This window comes from Pleurodeles waltl, chromosome 10 (assembly GCF_031143425.1).
Source record: "Pleurodeles waltl isolate 20211129_DDA chromosome 10, aPleWal1.hap1.20221129, whole genome shotgun sequence".
NCBI lineage: Eukaryota > Metazoa > Chordata > Amphibia > Caudata > Salamandridae > Pleurodeles > Pleurodeles waltl.
Window position 1 is genome coordinate 954,107,110 of NC_090449.1, and position 22,527 is coordinate 954,129,636.

At 44.3% G+C, this 22,527-nt stretch overlaps 1 protein-coding gene across 2 annotated transcripts in view; it reads left to right on the forward strand.

Moving 5' to 3' along the window:
* The window catches only part of MALRD1 (MAM and LDL receptor class A domain containing 1), a 2,469,603-nt gene that overhangs the window by 405,052 nt on the left and 2,042,024 nt on the right, over nucleotides 1-22,527 (forward strand). For both annotated transcript variants that reach the window (XM_069211777.1, XM_069211778.1), the window contains exon 11: nucleotides 9,161-9,266. In XM_069211777.1, the coding sequence (XP_069067878.1) occupies nucleotides 9,161-9,266 (106 nt within the window). The remainder of the gene's footprint in view (nucleotides 1-9,160; nucleotides 9,267-22,527) is intronic.

Below are 22,527 nucleotides of genomic sequence, written 5' to 3' on the forward strand. Positions count from 1 at the left end.
ATAAAGTGTCTTAAGTCTTTAAAAAGCAAACAAAGTCTCTTTCAAGCACAAAGTACCTGGTTTCTGTGGGAAATCTCCGCAGAGGGCCGCAGAAGAGGAGATGCGTGGAAAAATGGTGTGCGCGTCGGTTACGCCCCTTCACACACGGACTTGCGTCGTTATTTTTCACGCGGGGAGACGTGCGTCGTTCTACAGGAAGAAAAATGGTGTGTGCGTCCGTTGCACCCCTTCACACATGGACTTGCGTCGTTATTTTTCACTCGGGGGAAGACGTGCGTCGTTTTCCGGCACGCGGACCGTCTCCTTCTATGGGTCGCGGGGATTACCAGATGTCCCGGGTCTGTGCGGGGATTCTCCTGCTTGTTTTCCGGCTGCACGTCGTTCCGCGGGGCTCTGAGTCGAAATTTCACTCTCACAGCAGGCGTCACGTCGATTTCTCCTTGGAAGTCGGGCGGCATTGTCCTTGCGAGGCCATGCGTCAAAGTTTCGGTAGTCCCGAAGGCGTCGCGTCGATCAGCATCTGTGTGCGCCATTTTTCTCGCTGCGGAACAAGCTGTGCGTCGAAAATTTCAGCGCACGAAGCGTCCAAGTGAAAGAGAGAAGTCTTTTTGGTCCTGAGACTTCAGGGAACAGGAGGCAAGCTCTATCCAAGCCCTTGGAGAGCACTCTTACAGCCAGACAAGAGTTCAGCAAGGCAGCAGGCCAACAGCAAGGCAGCAGTCCTTTGTAGAAAAGCAGACAGGTGAGTCCTTTGAGCAGCCAGGCAGTTCTTCTTGGCAGGATGTAGTTTCTGGTTCAGGTTTCTTCTCCAACAATTGTCTGATTAGGTAGGGCAGAGGCCCTGTTTTATACTAAGTTGTGCTTTTGAAGTGGGGGTGACTTCAAAGAGTGTCTAAGAAATGCACCAAGCCCCCTCTCAGTTCAATCCTGTTTGCCAGAGTCCCAGTAGGGGGTGTGGCAGTCCTTTGTGTGAGGACAGGCCCTCCACCCTCCCAGCCCAGGAAGACGCATTCAAAATGCAGATGTATGCAAGTGAGGCTGAGTACCCTGTGTTTGGGGTGTGTCTGAGTGAATGCACAAGGAGCTGTCAACTAAACCTAGCCAGACGTGGATTGAAGGGCACAGAAAGATTTAAGTGCAAAGAAATGCTCACTTTCTAAAAGTGGCATTTCTAGAATAGTAATATTAAATCCGACTTCACCAGTCAGCATGATTTTGTATTACCATTCTGGCCATACTAAATATGACCTTCCTGCTCCTTTCAGATCAGCAGCTGCCACTCCAACAATGTATGAGGGCAGCCCCAATGTTAGCCTATGAAGGGAGCAGGCCTCACAGTAGTGTAAAAACTAATTTAGGAGTTTTACACTACCAGGACATATAACTACACAGGTACATGTCCTGCCTTTTGCCCACACAGCACCCTGCTCTAGGGGTTACCTTTACCTAGGGCACACATTAGGGGTGACTTATATGTAGAAAAAAGGGGAGTTCTAGGCTTGGCAAGTACTTTTAAATGTCAAGTCGAAGTGGCAGTGAAACTGCACACACAGGCCTTGCAATGGCAGGCCCGAGACAAGGTTAAGGGGCTACTGAAGTGGGTGGCACAACCAGTGCTGCAGGCCCACTAGTAGCATTTAATCTACATGCCCTAGGCACATGTAGGGCACTCTACTAGGGACTTACAAGTAAATTAAATAGCCAATCATGGATAAACCAATCAATAGTACAATTTACACAGAGAGCATATGCACTTTAGCACTGGTTAGCAGTGGTAAAGTGCCCAGAGGTCAAAAGCCAACAACAACAGGTCAGAAAAAATAGGAGGAAGGAGGCAAAAAGTTTGGGGATGACCCTGTCAAAAATCCAGGTACAACATGACCCCCTACCAGCCTAAAGCCAGGGGAGAACAATCACTATCCTGATGTACTTCCCTGTTTGAGGCGACAGAACAAGGACCCAGGCCCACAACAGCAGGGGCATGCTCCAGTTCTTCACCTTCCTGACTCCAATTGGATCCCTCTGTCCATACTCTCAGGGCCCACTAAGCCCATCCATGGTGAACCTTTCTCCTTACCTGCGGATCCCATCTGTGCAGCACCTAAGCTTACTTTGCTCACAGATGTATCCCAGGAGCAGGATAGTACCACCAGGACTAACACAGTGGTGTTGCCCACTCTACCCTCGGGGTGTGACACTTGTCCCCTCCCCAGGGATAACTCTGTCCACCCAGACAGCAAGCCACAGTGGTTACTGACAGCTACCAGGGATGAGAGCCAGGCCCCAGGCCTCTCAAAGCTCTCCCACCACTGTGGTTGTGGAGAGTGGGGGGCGATAGCCCCAGGTGCTGGGCACCCTTTAACCACTCTCCCCTCCACCAGGTCAGGGATGACAGCCTGAACCTGGTCCTCCCCTCTGGGGCTCTGTACCCTCCCTCCTGGAGCGGTACCCCCAGAGTCCAACATGGTCAGGGTGCTTATAGAAGTCGCCCTGTACCATTCCTCCACCAGTGCAGGGCTGTTAACCTGCAACTGGCCCTCCAACCTGGGGTCTGTACCTTCAGGTTGGACTAGGGCCCAGGGTGAGGCTTCCCTCCCCCTGCCCTCCCTTCTGGGGTCCAGCACCCTCCAACTAGGAGTGGCCTCCTCAGAAGACAACATGGTAGGGTCACTGTTGTCAGTAGCCCCTCCCTCCAGGTCCGGGGGGACACCCCGAATCTGGTCTTCCAGCCCAGGGTCTGTACCCTCAGACTGGATCACTGCCTGGCAAACCAGGACTTTCTGGGGGGCACGTCTACCCCCCGCCAGGTCAGAGTTTAACCTCTGAACTTGGCCATCCAACTCAGAGTCACCAACCTGAAGTTGAACAATTGCTTGGCACACCAGGACTTCCTGGAGGGCACACTGACCCTCCACCAGGTCAGAGTTTAACCTCTGAACCTGGCCATCCAACCCAGGGTCACCACCCTGAGGTTGAACAATTGCCTGGCATGCCAGGACTTTCTGGGGGGCACACCTACCCCCCACCGGGTCAGAGTTTAACCTCTGAACCTGGTTCTCCAACCCAGGGTCACCACCCCGAGGTTGGGCAATTGCCTGGCACACCAGGACTTTCTGGGATGCACACCTACCTCCCACCAGGTCAGAGTTTAACCTCTGAACCTGGTTCTCCAACCTAGGGTCACCACCCTGAGGTTGGACCATTGCCTGGCATATCCGGACTTTCTGGGGGGCACACCTACCCCCCACCAGGTCAGAGTTTAACCTCTGAACCCGGTTATCAACCCAGAGTCACCACCCTGAGGTTGAATCTTTGCCTGGCATGCCAGGACTTCCTGGGGGGCACTCTCACCCCCACAAGGGACACACCATCCCCAAGGGCCACACAAGAGTCTGGTTGGCGTAGGTCTCCTGACCTCTGCCCATCCGGCAGAGTCTGGGTTTCCCCCAAACCAGAAACGGTTTCACCTGGGTCCTTCCTGGGGGGCTCTGCTCTCAGAGCTGACCCCTGACTCTCAAGGTCCTCCACAGGGGTCTGCAACCCCCTCTCAACCCTATGTCTGAACTTCTGCACCCCCTCACTAGGAGAGGTACTGCCAGACACCAGAACTGTTGGGATGCTGGCTACAGTCACCCCCCCACGTTTTTCTGACACTGCGGGGCTTCCCTCAAAAGGTGGCCCTACGGTACAGGCTAGGCTTCCCTCCTGGTGTTCCCTCATGGAACCCTCTAGGACCTGGGACCTACCTGGGACACTACACTCCTCTCCCACCTCACTTGGTTGGGAACCACCTAGACCACTCCCTTCAGGAGCACCCCCAAATGCCTTTTCAGACTCTCTGGTACTCACCCAGAAGTCTGCCTCCATTGTAAGTTCCCTGGGTCAGAGAACTCACACTCCACCTGGTGTTGGCGTAGCTCTGGAAAATAAGGACCAGACATATGCTCTCCAGCAATTACATCACTCTGCCCTTCACATGTATTAACCACAGTACCCTTCACCCAACCACCCAGTAACTCAGCCTTGGAAAAGCACTCTACATCACCCTCCTGAGACTGGTGAGACAGTATCTTCCTGTTCCTGACACTCAACCCATACTCTTCTGGGATGCCTCTACACTCTATATCCAGGACGTCCACCAGGGGGGAACCCTTTTCTCTGTCACTCTCTGCTAGAGTCAGTAAAGTGTCCCTCCCCCCAGTAGGAATATGACTCCCTGTTCCAGTTCCCCAATCCTTCTCAGGGACCCTGTGCATAACGGGAACTACCTCATACCCTTGAACCACCTGGGGTGTGTCAATTCCCTTCTTCAAGTTGGGCACCACATCTCTGGGCTTGTGCCCTTCTTCAGCAGTACTGGATGCAAGATTTTTGCTGCCACCATCTGAACTGGACTCAGCCCTTCCGTCCTCCAGTTTCAGCTCTTCACAGCTCAGCTCTTGAGCTGCAGTCCTTTCTTCTTCTAGGGCTAAGAGTCTTGCTGCCTCAGCCCTTTTAAGCTGCTCATCTAGCTCTTCCATCCACCGCTCTTGAGCTAGGAGCCATTCATCTCTCACTGGTTCTTTTTCCTCATCTGAGTAGTCTTCCTCCTCATTTGAGCAGTCCCCCTCCTCATCTGAGGGGTACTTAGTCATTTGTTTTTTTTCAGCCTCTCTCTCTGCCCATCTTTCTTCCCCCCAGACTATGTAGGCATGTAGCATTTCCATCTTAGTAGATGTCCTTGATACAGGAAGGCCCCATTTTCTGCAAAGCCTCCTTAGGTCAGCCTTAGTGAGGTGGTCAGTAGGCACAAAGAGTGAGTAGGTAAGCAATCTCATTGCTGATAATGTCTTACCGGCAAAAACCAAAATCCAAAGTCCAAAATATCAATAGTATATCCAGGAGGACATCAGAGAACCAAAAGCAAAAAGATGAAAAATCAAGTTGACCTTCAAAAGTGGGTAGGTAGTGAAATACTTAGCTACTGTATGTCACTGCACAAACACAAGTCCTATCCTCACCGCTGATCACCAATGTTAGAAATGGGGTTTTTGGTTGGCAGTCAGGTTGCTCTCTGTCCAAGCAAGAACCCTCACTCTAGTCAGGGTAAGTCACACACAATCCAAAATCAGCCTGTGCCCACCCTCTGGTAGCTTGGCACAAGCAGTCAGGCTTAACTTAGAAGGCAATGTGTAAAGCATTTGTGCAATAAATCATACAATACCATAATATAACACCACAAAAATACACCACACAGTGTTTAGAAAAATATGTAATATTTATCTGGGTATTTGCAGGTCAAAACGTTGCAATATGAATTTGTAAAGATATCACTGGAAAGTGATATAAAGTGTCTTAAGTCTTTAAAAAGCAAACAAAGTCTCTTTCAAGCACAAAGTACCTGGTTTCTGGTGGGAAATCTCCGCAGAGGGCCGCAGAAGAGGAGATGCATGGAAAAATGGTGTGCGCGTCGGTTGCGCCCCTTCACACATGGACTTGCGTCATTTTTCACGCGGGGAGACGTGCGTCGTTTTCCGGCATGCGGACCGTCTCCTTCTATGGGTCGCGGGGATTGCCAGATGTCCCGGGTCTGTGCGGGGATTCTCCTGCTTGTTTTCCGGCTGCGCGTCGTTCCGCGGGGCTGTGCGTCGAAATTTCACTCTCACGGCAGGCGTTGCGTCGATTTCTCCTTGGAAGTCGGGCGACGTTGTCCTTGCGAGGCTGTGCGTCAAAGTTTCGGTCATCCCAAAGGCGTCGCGGCGATTAGCGTCGGTGTGCGGCGTTTTTCTCGCCGCGGACCAAGCTGTGCGTCGAAAATTTCAGCGCACGAAGCGTCCAAGTGAAAGAGAGAAGTCTTTTAGGTCCTAAGACTTCAGGGAACAGGAGGCAAGCTCTATCCAAGCCCTTGGAGAGCACTCTTACAGCCAGACAAGAGTTCAGCAAGGCAGCAGGCCAACAGCAAGGCAGCAGTCCTTTGTAGAAAAGCAGACAGGTGAGTCCTTTGAGCAGCCAGGCAGTTCTTTTTGGCAGGATGTAGTTTCTGGTTCAGGTTTCTTCTCCAGCAAGTGTCTGATGAGGTAGGGCAGAGGCCCTGTTTTATACTAAGTTGTGCCTTTGAAGTGGGGGTGACTTCAAAGAGTGTCTAAGAAATGCACCAAGCCCCCTTTCAGTTCAATCCTGTCTGCCAGAGTCCTAGTAGGGGGTGTGGCAGTCCTTTGTGTGAGGGCAGGCCCTCCACCCTCCCAGCCCAGGAAGACCCATTCAAAATGCAGATGTATGCAAGTGAGGCTGAGTACCCTGTGTTTGGGGTGTGTCGGAGTGAATGCACAAGGAGCTGTCAACCAAACCTATCCAGACGTGGATTGAAGGGCACAGAAAGATTTAAGTGCAAAGAAATGCTCACTTTCCAAAAGTGGCATTTCTAGAAAAGTAATATTATATCCGACTTCACCAGTCAGCAGGATTTTGTATTACCATTCTGGCCATACTAAATATGACCTTCCTGATCCTTTCAGATCAGCAGCTGCCACTTCAACAATGTATGAGGGCAGCCCCAATGTTAGCCTATGAAGGGAGCAGGCCTCACAGTAGAGTAGAAACTAATTTAGGAGTTTTACACTACCAGGACATCTAACTACACAGGTACATGTCCTGCCTTTTACCCACACAGCACCCTGCTCTAGGGGTTACCTAGGGCACACATTAGGGGTGACATATGTAGAAAGAAGGGGCGTTCTAGGCTTGGCAAGTACTTTTAAATGCCAAGTCGAAGTGGCAGTGAAACTGCACACACAGGCCTTGCAATGGCAGGCCCGAGACAAGGTTAAGGGGCTACTGAAGTGGGTGGCACAACCAGTGCTGCAGGCCCACTAGTAGCATTTATTCTACATGCCCTAGGCACATGTAGGGCACTCTACTAGGGACTTACAAGTAAATTAAATAGCCAATCATGGATAAACCAATCAATAGTACAATTTACACAGAGAGCATATGCACTTTAGCACTGGTTAGCAGTGGTAAAGTGCCGAGAGGTCAAAAGCCAACAACAACAGGTCAGACAAAATAGGAGGAAGGAGGCAAAAAGTTTGGGGATGACCCTGTCAAAAAGCCAGGTACAACAGAGTGGAAGCTAAATGAAGGGCATTGGCATCGGACCATTCAGGGTTGGAGGGAGGGGGCTGGTGCATGGACTCGGACAACAGAGCGTAGAAAGTTGTTGGATGTGGAAGCAAGCTAACTGTTCAGGGCACATGAGAAGGGTACAACAACCACACAGGGCTTTAATGAGGGAGAAATATATGTTGAATTTACCATGAAATTGGATTTGAATTAACTATTAATAAGCCTTTGAATAATAATTCTAGCTGTTTCCAAACCAAAATTTTAAGATATGTAATAATGTATTCCAGATCCAATGCTTTCCTATAGAACAGCCAGCCTTGGTAAAGTGAAAATAGCTTCTGAGTCTTTTTTGACTGCACAGACATGAGTAACACATTTCTACATGTTCTGCTTTCTAATAACTTAGGCAGCCTACATTTAGGTGAACTATTAATATTTAAGAGGATGTTTTGACCTGTCAAAAGGGTTTATTTTGACAGCTTGAATTGCAGCTTCAAAACTGCCACAGCCAGGGCACAGTGGTAAACCTACAGTCATGTTTTCACTGTCACTGTAGTGAGTGGTACAATGGGTCCTGCAGTCCGCTAGAGACATTTAACTGACTGGCCCTGGGTACACATTGTACCATATACTAGGGACTTATAGGCAAGATATCTATGCCAATTTTGACTAAAGCCAATTTGAAGATGTTTTATGATTGAGACCACATCCTCTGGTGCTGGATTAGTAGACACCTAATACACAGAGTTATAAACCTGGAGCATCAGTGGAAAAAGGGGGCTGATGATGCAATAAGAGGCATTTTCCTACTCTTTGAGAATGCTTGTTTTAGGTTAGCTTGTCCAGCTACAAGGCACATTCTTTAAGAATAGATATATTTTCTACATACAGTTCATGTTTCCAAAATATGCATCATGACAGTGATCTTTATGCAATTGTTTTATATTCATCAAAATAAATCTCATTTGGTTGCTGAGATTACACAAGAAAGGTTGTTTAGAAGTATGTATAGCATTAGGCACTTCTTCGCAGGAAACCAGTGAAGGTTGTTTAACTATATGTGAAATAAGGTCTCTCGCTTTCAGCCAAAGGCCTTAGGTTGTGCATTTTTCCAAACAGTGATGTGGTATTTTAGTGTTGACTTGCCTTTTCTACATTTCACAGACATACCAGCTCCATTGAAAGGTAAAACATAAAACTGTGTAATACTGTTAGTATACATAGTATGCGATAGACATGCCGCCTGAGCCAACTCTGCCTTATAGTGAAACTGGAGTACAATTTTGCAGTTCGCTACTTAGAAGAGGTCCGCATAATTTAACGTATTCGGTTTGGTGAATATGTGGGTAAGATATGTTGTTTTGTGGCAGTGATTATTAGCACACAGAGGTCGACCTACTGCCAAGGTTCTATAATGATGATTGTAATTATGGTAACATAGTCGACCTAGTGACTTTCATATTTTAAAGGGGCTTTACATTATAGCTCAAATCCAGTTCTATAATTTATTAACAATCTGCTGTGTAAGGGCAAAATTGGGATCAGACTTTGTTGAGAATTGTTTGACATTTGGGGCCTACTGCATAGTACCTTTTTATGGAAGTGATTTACATGCCACAAAGCGAAGGAGCTCTGCACGCGATGGGGTTAATATAAAAGATATTGCCGATAAAGACGGTTATATAAGAGGAGCAGACCATCGATACTGCTTGAAATGAGCTTACATTGGAAACAGGGATGTGCTTGGGTCAGATGTATGGTAAGAGTGGGTAAGAACACGTTGTACACATATTTGGTACTCGGTGGATACAGGGATCGGTGGAAGAAAAATAATTGCCATTTTAATTTCGTTTTTACACATATCAGAAACCCAAATAAGTGCCAACCCAGATACACTTCAAAAAGGCGAATGCTCTTGCAATAGATAACTGTGTTTAGGTGTTTTACTATAATAATTACGTTGACTAGTAAAAATGAGTTAAATGGAGCAGCGAGAAAGCAACAGGACTTTCTTTTTAATTGAGCCACAATTAAACATACTTGACGGATTTTCCCCCAGGGCATTTCATGTTTATACTGAAAAACAGCACCAGATTCACCCAGGTTGCAGAATTACAGAGTCGGAAGTTCAATCAAGCAGGTGCTTCCTGCACTGTGTCTTTCTGGTAAGAGTTTTTTGTTACCTTCAATCTTTTAATTGTCATTGTTGTTTCTAATCTATATATTCAGCGGTGTTGTTGTTTCAACAGGTTACTACCTAAGTTAAACAGATCAGAGGAAAACACCTTTTGCATACCTTTAAAACGTTTAATTTTTTTTTTTTTTAACTATAAGCTTAAATAAATATAACAGCATGTGTTTCTCATGTGTTTTAAAGTTGACAATATAGGTAGAATATAGTTAGAATCTATGTTGTTCTTATTGTATTCACAATTATGTTTGCAACCAAATTGCAATATCATATAAATTGTTCAATCTATGGCAAACTGAGGGTTCAGCCCTGGTCACAGCACAAAATAGATACTTGTAGCACCTTTGATGTCGTGCGCTGTTGGCAGGATATCGGACAATGTGGGAGGCGAAATATGCAGGACCCTCAGTAACTTCTGACATTTTTTTATATGGTATCTTGATTAATAGCCTTGCGTGGCTCAATCTCTTCCTTAATAGGCTTTATTCTGTAAACACCCTTTTTATTTTGCTGACAATCCATCTCCTAAAAGAGTTCCCCGGAATCCATGCTCCGACATATTTTGTTTTGCTTGTCCATCCAGTGTTTCGGATTTAGCACATTATCGTATTAATGTTGGTAAATTCAGGTTTCACTATGTATTAATAATGGAAAGTCTGGGTTATGTTAAAGGCATGGAGACGTGAAGGCGAGTACTGTGCTTCCTTTTCTTGCCATATTATTGATAACAGCCAAGACCAAACAAAGGCTCAATTTCTCATTAGGAGTAATAATAAAGAGCATGAGAGATGAGTTGTAGACCAAAGGCCATCGAGTAACCTGGAAGGGGGTGGGGAAAACCGTACTCAAGCAACAGCTCCTTGTCAAAGTGGCCCACAAAATACAAAAGGCATTTAATTAACCTGTGCTTAACCCTCTGGTACAATGACACAAAAGCAGTGAGACTTCACGTAGAAGTAAAGTGTATATTATTTATGCAGGATACCAACAGCAAAAAAGTGAAAACACACCACAAAACAATTCCACTTTAGAAAACTGTGGAGCCAATATTAATAAATTATTTGACACCAAAATGACAAAAAGCCAATCAATAGAACTAGAGCTATGACTTAAATTTTAAGGAAAATCTGGTGCCTAAAAGATCAATGCACCCCGCGGACATCTAGGTGCACAAAACTGTGTCAAATTGAAAATATGGACAATTGCGATGGAGAGTGGGCCAGATACAAGAATTGTCTCATGGCTAGTCAGTGCCTAAGTTGGACTTAAAAGAATTTTCAATAAAAACGTTCTGAGAATTTGGAAGTTCAGTGCACGTGGTGTTTGATGAGGAGGCATCATCGGGGAGCTACTAGGCGAAGTTGAGTTGAAAATGTCCACGTTCAGACTTAAATCCACATGTTAGAATCAAAATATCTGATTTACAATTTGAGAACCAATGCGATTCACAAATAGGAAATCGCAAATCCTCATGTACATACGATGTGAGTTCAAAAATAGCAAGTCAGTAAGAATTTGCTTTGGTATTTTGATAATCGCAAATAACAATTCTCAAAATTGTGAATGGGGCTGCAAACTGCAATTCGCGTCACAGAATGCAAACGGAACTGCAAAAAGGGAAAACAATACTTCTTGGTCATGGGTAATCACCTCTGAACCAGAAACTGTTTCACAGAACCTGCCTGGAGGCCAGCCAGAGTGGGGGAGGAGTGCAGCTGTCATACACAGCACAGGCCCAAAAGCCTCATAGGGCCCCAAGCATCAGCCATGACCAGCCAAACTGCAGAGAAAACACCTGGAGGGAGAAAAAGAAAACCACAATTCTCTGAAAAGAAGTTGAATATACTCACAGAGGAGCACTGTGAGAACCACAATGTCCTATTTAGAAGGGCGTCAATGACAGTTCCAGAGTCACAGAAAAAGAAGATCTGGCAGGAAATCCTAGCTAAAATAAATGCCATTGGAGTCACCCACGGCTCCATTTCTAAAATCTGTGATAGATGGTATGACTGCTGATCATGGTCAAAGAAAAAGGTGGCCCACAGACTCTCGAAATCCCGGGGACCAGGAGGCAGCCCACCAATAGTACCACCACCCACTGCACTTAAGACCATGGTGGAAACCATACTGGAGCCTGAAGCTGTCGTGAGTATTGTGAACATCAACAGTTCTGTACCAGGAACAGTACAAAGACAGTGTGTAATATTTACTTTTGTCACATCTCAGACTCCACATATATGTTCAGATCCACATAGTTCAGCAGCATACATCAGATGGTTGTTCCCAAAATATAAATTATACCATGATAGTGCATTATGGGCGATGTAGTCAAAAAGCCAACTTAGGAATCAAATGTACATTTATTGGGTCAATCATCATATAGGTGAATATAATGTATCTCATTTGTCCCACAGATTTCCCTGATGTACATAGTGAGGACAACAATGTGGAGGTAGTGAAGGATACCAACATGGCAGCAGAGGAACCCATCTCTATACACAGTCACCCAAGCACTACACCACCACAATGTACCACTGTGTCACTGTTACCAGAGGCCACAGCAATGGAGGATGATGATGTTCCTCTCCCACCACGTCTCATCCCACAGCCAAGTGTGAGCCAACACCAGCATGTTCCAGTGCGTGGGCACAAAAGGTGTCACTAGACACATGAATCTATTGAAGATGAAGCCAATGCACAGTTGATTGTTGGTGTAGAGGCATGCCTGCTCCAAACTCAATGCCTGCAAAGCAAGCAGTTACAAATCATAAGCAGGAATATGAAGAACATGCAACAGAGCATATCTGTTGGTTTTGACAATATTGGGACACATTTCGCAACAATGAACTCCAATGTAGTGAGCCTGACCACTGCTGTGCAGGAATTATTATCTTGATTTGAGCATGCCAAAAAGTCATTCAGTTGACAGCTCTCATGTGTCATTGGACAATGTTGTAACACCTCTCATTTGTGTCTGCAGGGCTATGTATAGGATCAAAATCCAAGGTCGTAATCCATATGCCCTCTCATCCAGCAAAAGAAAGCTAAGTGTGAGCATGGCAGGACCTGATATTAGACAGACACATATATGTTTTTTATTTTACAGCATCACATCACCTAGTAAATAACCATCATCAATCTCCCTATGTTCCACATGTTGTTGCACTTTATTGTGTCAGAACATGTACATGGCAGGGGTGCTCCCTGAGTATTTTGCAACTATAACTGTGATGACATTATTGACATCACATACCACCTGGATGTTGAGGGAATGGGTATTCTTCCTATTCCTGAACACGTATTTTCAATAATTGTTGGAGGACAAATAGGAACATGTACCCCATTTACACATCTTAATACAAAAGGGAATTTGGAAATCCTGTAAAAGTTTAATTTGGTATTGTGTATTTCCTTTGCATTCCTGGAAAGGGGAATGTATATGTCGTGGTTCATATGTAGGAGCATGGCATCTAGGAACTTCTTAAAGAAATGTGACAGCACACTTTGAGACACCCCACCAGCGACAGCAATCCCACCGTCGTAGCTACCCGGGCCCAAAAGGTGCAGAGAGTATAGCACATGCATGGGGATGGAACTGCTGTGCAGGGTCCTTCTTTCTACATTTCGTTTAACCACATCTGTCAAATCTAATATCGCAGAACTACTCAGCCTTTGTTTCTTATAGATTTCCTCCTCTTTCTGTTGGAATATGGTAATCCTGGTTCTAAAGATCCTCTCCTGTCTCCTCCTCCTCATTCTCCTCCTCCTCCCTTCCTCTCTAGGGCACCCAGGAATCGCCTCCTAATCGCAAACGCATAAAGTGCAATGTTAGAAATGGGGTCTCTTGTTGACAGCCTGTTTGCACTCTGTCCAAGCAGGGACCCTCACTCTAGTCACGGCAATGAAGATACACACTTAGATAACCCCTGCTCACCCCCTTGGTAGCTTGGCACAAGCAGTCAGGCTTATCTCAAAGTATTTATACCAAAACACACAAAATTAATACTGTGAAAACACGTCAAAATGGACAATACACCAGTTTAGACAAATAGGCAATATTTATCTAAATCAAAAGACCAAAACAACAAATATCCAACACACATAAGTCAAGATATGAATTTTCAAAGAAAAAAGAGTCTAACTCCATAGAAAACAATGGAAACATTGTTTTTACAGAAAGTACCTGGTTTGTCTAAAAAATAATGCCGTACGGTCGAATGAGCATCGGAAAAGCCAACGATGCTTCAATTTCTTACTCGCAAGTGAGGCAATGAGTCATTTCTTTTCCGGTGGGGTACGCAATCCGTTGTTTTGCTATCCCGCAAAAGAGAGATGCGTCGATTTCCAAACTTGGCTCCTTGGAACGGCGCGGGCTCACAATGACTTTGACACCCAGTGACGATGCATGGGAAATCCTAGTCACACATTGATGGAAAACCATGCTGCGTGGGGTTTCTGTCGTTTTCAGCAGCCGCAAGCTGGTGTTGAGTCGGTTCTCCAGGCGAGATGCAGGTGATGCATTGAAATCAGCCACAAGGTGGGTGCTGCATCATTTTTCAGCAGTATTGCAGGTGCTGTATTGAAACTTTCCCTTCACAGCTCCCTGTGTGTGGATTTCAGTCCTTGTTCTACCAGCTTCACCTTTCAAGGGCCCAGGGACTGGATGGGGCACCACCTGGCAGGGCATGCGTCTTAGCAGAGAGTCAAGGTGCTGGCAAAGGAAGTCTTTGATGTCCCTGAGACTTCAAAACAGGAGGCAAGCTCAGTTCAAGCCCTTGGCGATTCTTCACAAACAGGACTATACCACAAATTCCAGTCTTTGTCCCCTTCCTCAGGCAGAAGCAGCAACTGCAGGATAGCCCAACAAAGCACAGTCACAGGCAGGGGCAGCACTTCTTAGCTCTTCAGCTCTTCTCCTTGGCAGAGGATCCTCTTGGTTCCAGAAGTAAATCTAAAAATCTGGAGTTTTGTGGTCCACTACTTATACCCCTTTTTGCCTTTAAATTAGGCAATCTTCAAAGGAAAATCTCTGTTGTTCACAAGATCATGCCTTGCCCAGACCCGGCCCCAGATACACACCAGGGGGTTCAAGACTGCATTGTGTGAGGGCAGGCATAGACCATTCAGGTTTAAGTGACCACTCCTCCCTCTACTCTAGCCCAGATGGCTCATCAGGATATGCAGGCTATCCCTCAGCTCCCTTTGTGTCACTGTCTAGAGGGGATTCACAAACAGCCCAACTGACAGTCTGGCCCAGACAGGGAATACACAAGCAGGCAGAGTCACAGAATAGTTTAAGCAAGAAAATGTCCACTTTCTAAAAGGGGAATTTTCAAACAGACAATTTAAAAAACAACTTTACCAAAAGATGTATTTTTAAATTTTGAGTTCAAAGACCCCAAACTCCAAATCACTATCTGTTCTCAAAGGGAAACTGAACTAAAAAGTTATTTGAAGGCAGCCCCCATGTTATCTTGTGAGAGAGATAGACCTTGCAGCAGTGAAAAACAAATTTGGTGTTATTTCACTGTTAGGACATGTAAATCATATCAGTACATGTTCCACCTTTAACATACACTGCCCCCTACCTATGAGGCTACCTAGTTCTTACCTTATGGGTGACTTACATGTACAAAAATGGAAGGTTTGGGCTGCCAGGTCAAATTGGCAGTGCAAGACTGCACACACAGACACTGCAGTGGCAAGTCTGAACCATGTTTACAGGGCCACTTATGTGGGTGGTACAACCAGTGCTGCAGGCACCTCTAGTAGCATTTGATTTATAGACCCTAGTCACCTCTAGTGCACTTTACTGGGGACTTACCAATCACCAATACAATTTACACAGAGAGCATATGCACTTTAGCACTGATTAGCGGTGATAAAGTTCCCAGAGTCCTAAAGCTAACAAAAATGGGTCCGCAAAAATAGGAGGAGGGAGGCAAAACATTTGGAGATGACCCTACAAAAAGGGCCAGGTCCAACATTCAGCCATTGTGGAAACCGGTGATGCATTTTGGGCCAGCTTTTATAGTTTGCACACCCTTACCACCTGAATGGAATCACCGCAAAATTATGTGTGCACACGTGCAATTTCTTGACTAGTTGCACATTGTGACACCCTCAAAAATACGAAGAACAGAATGTGTTTTAGATCTTGAATATCAGTTTGACACAAGTCACAAACATTCAACTTGTCATTCCATTTAGAAGTTGAACCTTTAGTGGAAGTATGTCCAGTCTTAATAAAGTGCAAAAATGCCTCACCGTAGGGGGTAAGTTTCACGCTAAATAGGGTTGCGTTTTTTTTTTAACATAGCAAAATTTATCAAAACATCAACTCTCCTCTTTTGACTGCATAACTTTAAGTCCAGCTGGTGGTTTTCATGCAAGGAAGCATACTTTAAGCACATTTTCAACTGGGGAGGTGATAAAGTAAGAATTTTATTTATATATAAATTCAGATGTTCTAAAGCATATTTAATATTTCTAAATAACTGTGATTTCTTTCTCAGCATAACAAAACACTCTTTGTATACAAGGTGCCTTAATGATAATGCATCCCTTTGAAATAGGCAGAGAGTCCAATGAATCACCCTACTAGACCTTGTATAAGAGAACTCTTAATCCCAAACTCTTATCTTAAGGCAGCAGTTGATGCCAGAATGTTACAGGAAATCAGAAGTTTTATGATTTGCCCTTCATTTCTGTCCAGAAACCCCAGTCAGCTACATTTGTTAGTTCCACCGCATATAACAAAATAGCTGGGATCTTCCTATGGAAGACTTCGAGCAGATGCGCAAAATAAGCATATCAACAGCCTTGTAAAATGTGCCTAACCCACGCACTTGGAATTGAGCCTTACCCAAATTATTTGATATGTTCTCAGAATCACTAAGGGAACTAAACATATGTTTCCCAAAAAACTCACTCTAACTTCTGAGAGCCCAAAAACCATGGAAATTTTATCTTTTTGTGTATGTTTTCCCTAAAAACATAAAACTTGAGATTTTTAGGTATTTATCTTTAGGTAATGCTGATCAACATGACATTTTAGGGCTGCCAGACAAATATTTAGGCCTTTCGGGTGTGATCAAAAACTGCAAATCAAAGAATGTCCTCTGATACAAGATGCAAAACCATAGCTTTTTGATAAGGCTTTTGCAGATCATAAATATACAGTGGGAAATGTTACGGGCCAATAAACACCCCACTTCAATCCATTTTTCATTGGAATTTCAGTTTATAAACCCCTTATGCCGCCCATCAATTCTTTGCACCATATAGAAGAATGCAGGGCTATTATCAAGTGTAGCAGATTAGCTGGGTTTATTAAATTGGATAGCTTCTTCCACAGACTTCGATGATCAACCTTATAAATGGCTGTGGAGTAGTCTACGAATTCTGCATAAACACTGGCACCCCTAATTATTACATATTTTTGGTTTATTAACTGCATTGTTGTGATATTATCAAGTGCACTATGGCCTTTCCTGAAACCAGACTTTTCCAACTGAATATTCAGATTAGTCTCTGCCCAAGTTTTGATGTGTTCTAATTGACTTTTATTAAAAACCTTGCCAACAGCATCCCAGAGGGCAATTTGGTGACAATTTGGGTGAGAGGATCCATCACCCTTCTTATGCAGAAGTATAATAACGCTCCCTACCCAAAATTGGGGCACCCTAGCTTTTAAATAGCAGTGTTCAAATGCATGCTGGAAGACATTTGCCCGAGAGAGGGTTCTTTCTTAATCACTAAGATTAGAACCACATCCTGGCCCACTGCACCCGAGGCTTGCAATGCTCTAATAAATGCTTCAATCTAAACTACTAAAAGGAGGCCATAACTACCAGCTCCTCTATTATAATTGGGCAAGATGGCTATTTCAAAGGGGATAGTATTTGAATTTTCTACATGCTGGGAGAGAATGTAATCTCTCTATATTGCCTCAGCAATGGGAGGTGGATAGGAGATCGCATTAGAACTGCAGCATTCTGCAACAATGACCCAATATTTGCAAGATTTTTTTTTGTAGTGGCAGCTTCTCTTAGATCAATCCACCTCTGTGTGACAATCTGCTTTCTTAAGACTACTTTCAGCCACCATCTTCTTCTCTTTAACAGAAATGTCACTTGACCCCTTTCTTTTCAGATGTGAACAATGTAGTCTAGTTTACCTATTAATTTCCTTATTCAGGAGTAGCACTGAGGGACACACTTTTATTTGGGGTGGCTTAGAGCATACTAGGCAATTAGCCTTTACAATCTGGCCAATAAACTCAGAAAAACAACTAAGGATGTCCCTATTCCAGTCATCTAAAAACAAAATGGCACTCCCAGACATTTAGGTGAGTTATTTTTGAGTTCTTACTGAAATTGGTTCCCAAGCCATCAAAATTGCGGGCTTCTTCAGAAGACAGGTTCACATTTAAAGAAAGGACAAGGATCCTCTTATCAATAGATGAGGACTCAGAGACTGTCAAATCCTCAACATATTGTGTTATAGCATAGGAAGCAACAAAATAATCTACAGAGGAGCCTCTCATCAAGGATTTATGTGTAAATTGAGCTGACAAATCCAAATTGAATCTCCCATTTAAATGAATATAACCATTTTTTCTCAGAATGTTTAGAAGAATATACCCGCTTTTACCCTTTTTGACATTAGGGGGAGCAGTGAAGGCAGGGTGTTAAATGCAAATTCCTTCTCTGCATCACAGAATAAATTGATAGAGTGATTAGTCATTTTCCAGTTTAGGTCACCCACTAGCAACACTTTACATTCTTCTTCATTCATCTCAATCGATGAAATGTAATGAAACACTTAGGATAGGATTTAATTATAACAATTATCTGGAGGAATATATGAACATACCAGTAGCAGAGGGACTGTTACATGAGCCTCTACATAGAAATTACCCATCAGTGCCTGAAAGAGGTTAGAAGGGGCATTGCAGTTTTTATTCCCTTTTTAACTTCTTACTCCAAAGTACAGCAATTCCCTCTTAAGAATGGCTGTTCTTAGAACCCAAAGCATTGCAACATAAAACAGTATAACCTCCACAAAAAATCAGCAGTACACCAAGTTTCCTGGATGCAGACTAAATCAGTATTTAAACTGCATAATGAATGTAATGTTTCTGTCGAATTCTCAGTTTCTTAATCAAAAAGATGTACACAGTTCCATACAAAATGTCTCTGAAAATTGCAGGTTGCTAGAAGTCAAAAAATATTTTTAGAGCAAGAGCCCTCACTCACCTACGGTGACATGCTTCATCATAGGGCTATGCTTCTCGTCAGGCTGGCACTACAATGCCTGACGGGCCCCATGAAGGGGCTCTTTGCCGGAGATCTTTTTGTGAGAGAAAGCCGGTCAGCAGATTAGTATTTTTGCTGACCGGCTTTCTCTCACAAAAAGATCTCCGGCAAAGAGCCCCTTCGTGGGGCCCCTGACGAGGAGCATAGCCCCATCATGAAGCATGTCACCGTAGGTGAGTGAGGGCTCTTGCTCTAAAAATATTTTTGACTTCTAGCAACCTGCAATTTTCAGAGACATTTTGTATGGAACTGTGTATTTCTTTTTGATTAAGACATTGTCGGGAGAAATACACACAGGACCAAGAATTTGTTTCCGAACCTCCCGCTCTTTGACAGCCCCCCCTCTTTTTGTTGTTTGAAGAATTCTCAGTTTCTGCTGCATTCCAGAAAATTACTCTAAATTTGTTTCTAGTGACCAAACTTTGTGCCCCATTGCCTGTGTACTATTTAATACTCTGGCTAACCACCTCCATTTCTCTCACTGAAGGAAGGAGGAGACAGCAACATCTGACCCAGAATCTTTTACTAACCTCCCACCACTCAAAATAGAAATAAACAGAGTTTTCAAAATGGAAACGGATAAATCCCACACAGGAATCGATCAATCATCAAACAGCGGCTGAACTGTACGAGCAAAGTGAGCTCTAGGAATAAGCTTTTCATCCCAAACTGGGATTACATCAATGTCTCTACACTGCAACTGATTACGATTTTGTAGAACTAGACTAGCAAACATTCTAGAATAAAAGAGAACCCTAGTCTTAAACACTCCTAGGGCATGTGCTAAATATACAAGAGTGCTATCTTTACTTTGTATCAGCTTTAAGTTTTCAACATCTGTGAAACAGGATAATAAGAATGAGCGGTTCATGGTTAGTCCGAGTGAAATAATGCAACAAAGTCTAGGCATACAGTATACAAAGAAGCAAGAATGAGAGCTGCAGCACAAGGAAGAAAGTCCTCACTCAACTGACAGTGATTATGAAGGCTATTTGGCTCAGGGTTGGGAATAGAAACAAAAGGACCAGCTCTAGGATTCAATGACGAGGGTCCCACCTATGCAACTGATTGCTCAACCAGAGGAGATTGTGGCTCACTTTTGCCTTGGATTGGAATCTAATCAAATGTCTCCTTCGGGGACCGAGCTCCAGAGGCTCCCATTTCTTGAAATCTAAATTGTCATGGCTTTTTCTTCAATATCCTACAAAGTAATCTTCTTAGAATATCTATTTCTGCATTTCCCTTCCCCTTGCTACTATCCGGGGTGGAAGACTATGTTGGTCTGGATGTGGACCAAATCGTTGGCCTAAAAATAGAAAAGGGTTCCACCCCAGAGTCCAGGTCCTTAGATGGGTATCAGCTTCAAAAGGGGAGGGAGGTATTGCAAAAAGATGTTTTAAAGTAAACAGGACTGACTTGACAAGGTAAGTTCTTAACGTGAGCGGCATTAAAGGATATTTGAGGCCTGCCAGCTTGAGTTCCCTGTTCAAAAGTTGAAGGTCGTTTATGAACTTTTTCAGACAAGGTGCTATCAGAAGTCACAGGAAGTGGACCAATGTCCAAAAGACTCAAGCCTCATGTGTAGCAGTTAAAAAATTCTCCTCTGGGCCCACCTTCTCCTCCTTTAAGCCCATCAACACTTTCAATATTACCAATAAAATGTCTTGTATATGGTCGAATTTATTCATTGATTAAAAAATATATATATATATTTTATAAAGCTAGAACACAGGATAAAATTATTTCCATGCACTTGAAAGACTTGCATATTTGCAGATATTGACCAGGGAGATCACAAGACAGGTTCCTAGGAATTTCCAAATTGGTAGTTGTAGATGTATGACGTACCGAAGAAGCTTGATCTGTAGGAGTGGTGCTAAAAAGCCTTAGGCAAGAGTCCTATGTATTGCCCACTGGGGACTTAGTTGCATCACAGGCTGGAGAGCTCTTCAAGTTAATGCCTACATTCACATTAATATCTGGAAGAGTAAAATCCTTTATAATGAGATCGCCTGAAGCCTTGCAACTAGATGGTGTGCTGCTCTCCATTTCTGCTACTGATAATGATTTTGAGACAGATGAAACATGATTTACATCTATTTCAGCATCAGTAGAGGAGTCAAGAGCCACTCTATCAGCCATTGTAACTGGGGCGACTTGCATCTCTCTTTGAAAGAAGGAAAAGATGGCATTTGAGCTTTTTGCCTGGGTGAGGCTGAACTTGTTTCTAAGTGGATTTGATTTGGTTTTTCACATGCTCTTGTGAGAATTAATCTACCTGAATGTAGCCTCTGAGCTGTTAAGCTGGTGCCACCAAGAGCCTTCAGACCAAGTTCAGAAACAAATCTGTAGGGTACGACACTGGATCATACTACGGCACTTAATGGGCAGAGTTGAAAATGTAGTCCATAGGATATGCACAAGAGCCCAGCGAGTTGGCTCTCAAATATATAGTACATAGGCAGAGAGGGCAACAAACAGGCAGGATTCCAACAGCTAGCCAGCAAGCTGCACCCAATCCTAGATGGGCCGCTTTCGTTGGCCAGTCAAGTTAACTACTAGAGAGCCCACTACAGCCCCATGCACAGTTTAGTCTTTCAATAATATTACCCTGTGCTCCAATCCAAAGATTAATCAGTCAAAGTCTTTACCAATGATTCAATGTCGCATGGGATGGAGACCGGAGGGTACTTTCCAGCCACACTCTTATCCCCCTCCAAAAGAGTGGACCCGAATACAGTAAAGCTAAGAAGCAAAAAAGCAGAAAATATAGAATCAAATATAGTCAGGTGCAGATGCTGCCTTACTGATAGGTGCTTGTAGTGGCTTATAGCAACTTGTGGAGAACATTTTACGGATCCTCCTCCATATCTGCAGCGCCTCCTATGCCTTACTTATCAGCTTGCTTTCTGCTACTTGCCCCACGTGGATCCACGACCTTCTGTAGCTCCTCAAGTGCACTTAGGAGCACATTTCACCTAATCCACTGTTGTGAGTGTTGACTGCCAACCACGGAGGGGTGAGAAGGGCTCAGGGCAGCTCAGTAATGGCACAGTAACCCTAAAAAATGCTCCTCATGCTTCTCACACTGGCCACGGAGACAAAAGTTGGTTGCTACCTGCTTAGATCACCTCAAGTGGCAGGAGCATATGGCAGATGTGGGGCTACGGCGACGGGGGCTGTGGTGTTCCAAGCTCTTCATTGAGCTGAGCCCCATGCCATTCAATTATCTGTCCCCTCGTTCTCTATGGTGCCCATCTCGTAGTGGTTGTTTTGTGGCCTGTGGCTGCCTCAGAGCCTCGTGGAGTCTTGCAGCCTCTCAGTGTCTCCTTTCCGTGTCCCCCTGCTGCATGTCAACCTCACAGTGTGGAGCATACATCCATGTAGCATCTGCTTCTGCATTCACTTATCCCTCTAGCTCTTTTACAGACTATGGCAGGAGGCAGTTCTGCTAACAATTAGACTAGGTCACCTGGTATCTTGCTTTATGAAGTCAGATCATTACTCTCCCTTGTGTGATCAGGCCCTAAGTATGCTTGAGACTCAGACATATGTTCTTAGAGCCATCCACTGATGACCCTAAGTTTTGGTACTGGGCTACACTTATGTGTCCTAGTGTATTTTTTTTTTCATACGACACACTTACCTTCCCATGTTAGGCATTCGGTTCTATGACGCACTTCATGTAAAGCTTTACCTTTCTTGAAGTTGGAATTTGCAAAATTAAGGGCTCTTAGAACACACTGCCCCCTTTCAGCAGAATTATATGGTGGTATGTCAGATACTGCATTTCAGTTTAGCACCTTCTTTTAGGAGCTGCTTGACATTAGCTAGGTATTTTAGTCTGAATTAGACATTCCTGGAGGCACATTACTAGAATACCACCATTGCTCACCGGAACGATCAGTCTTGAAT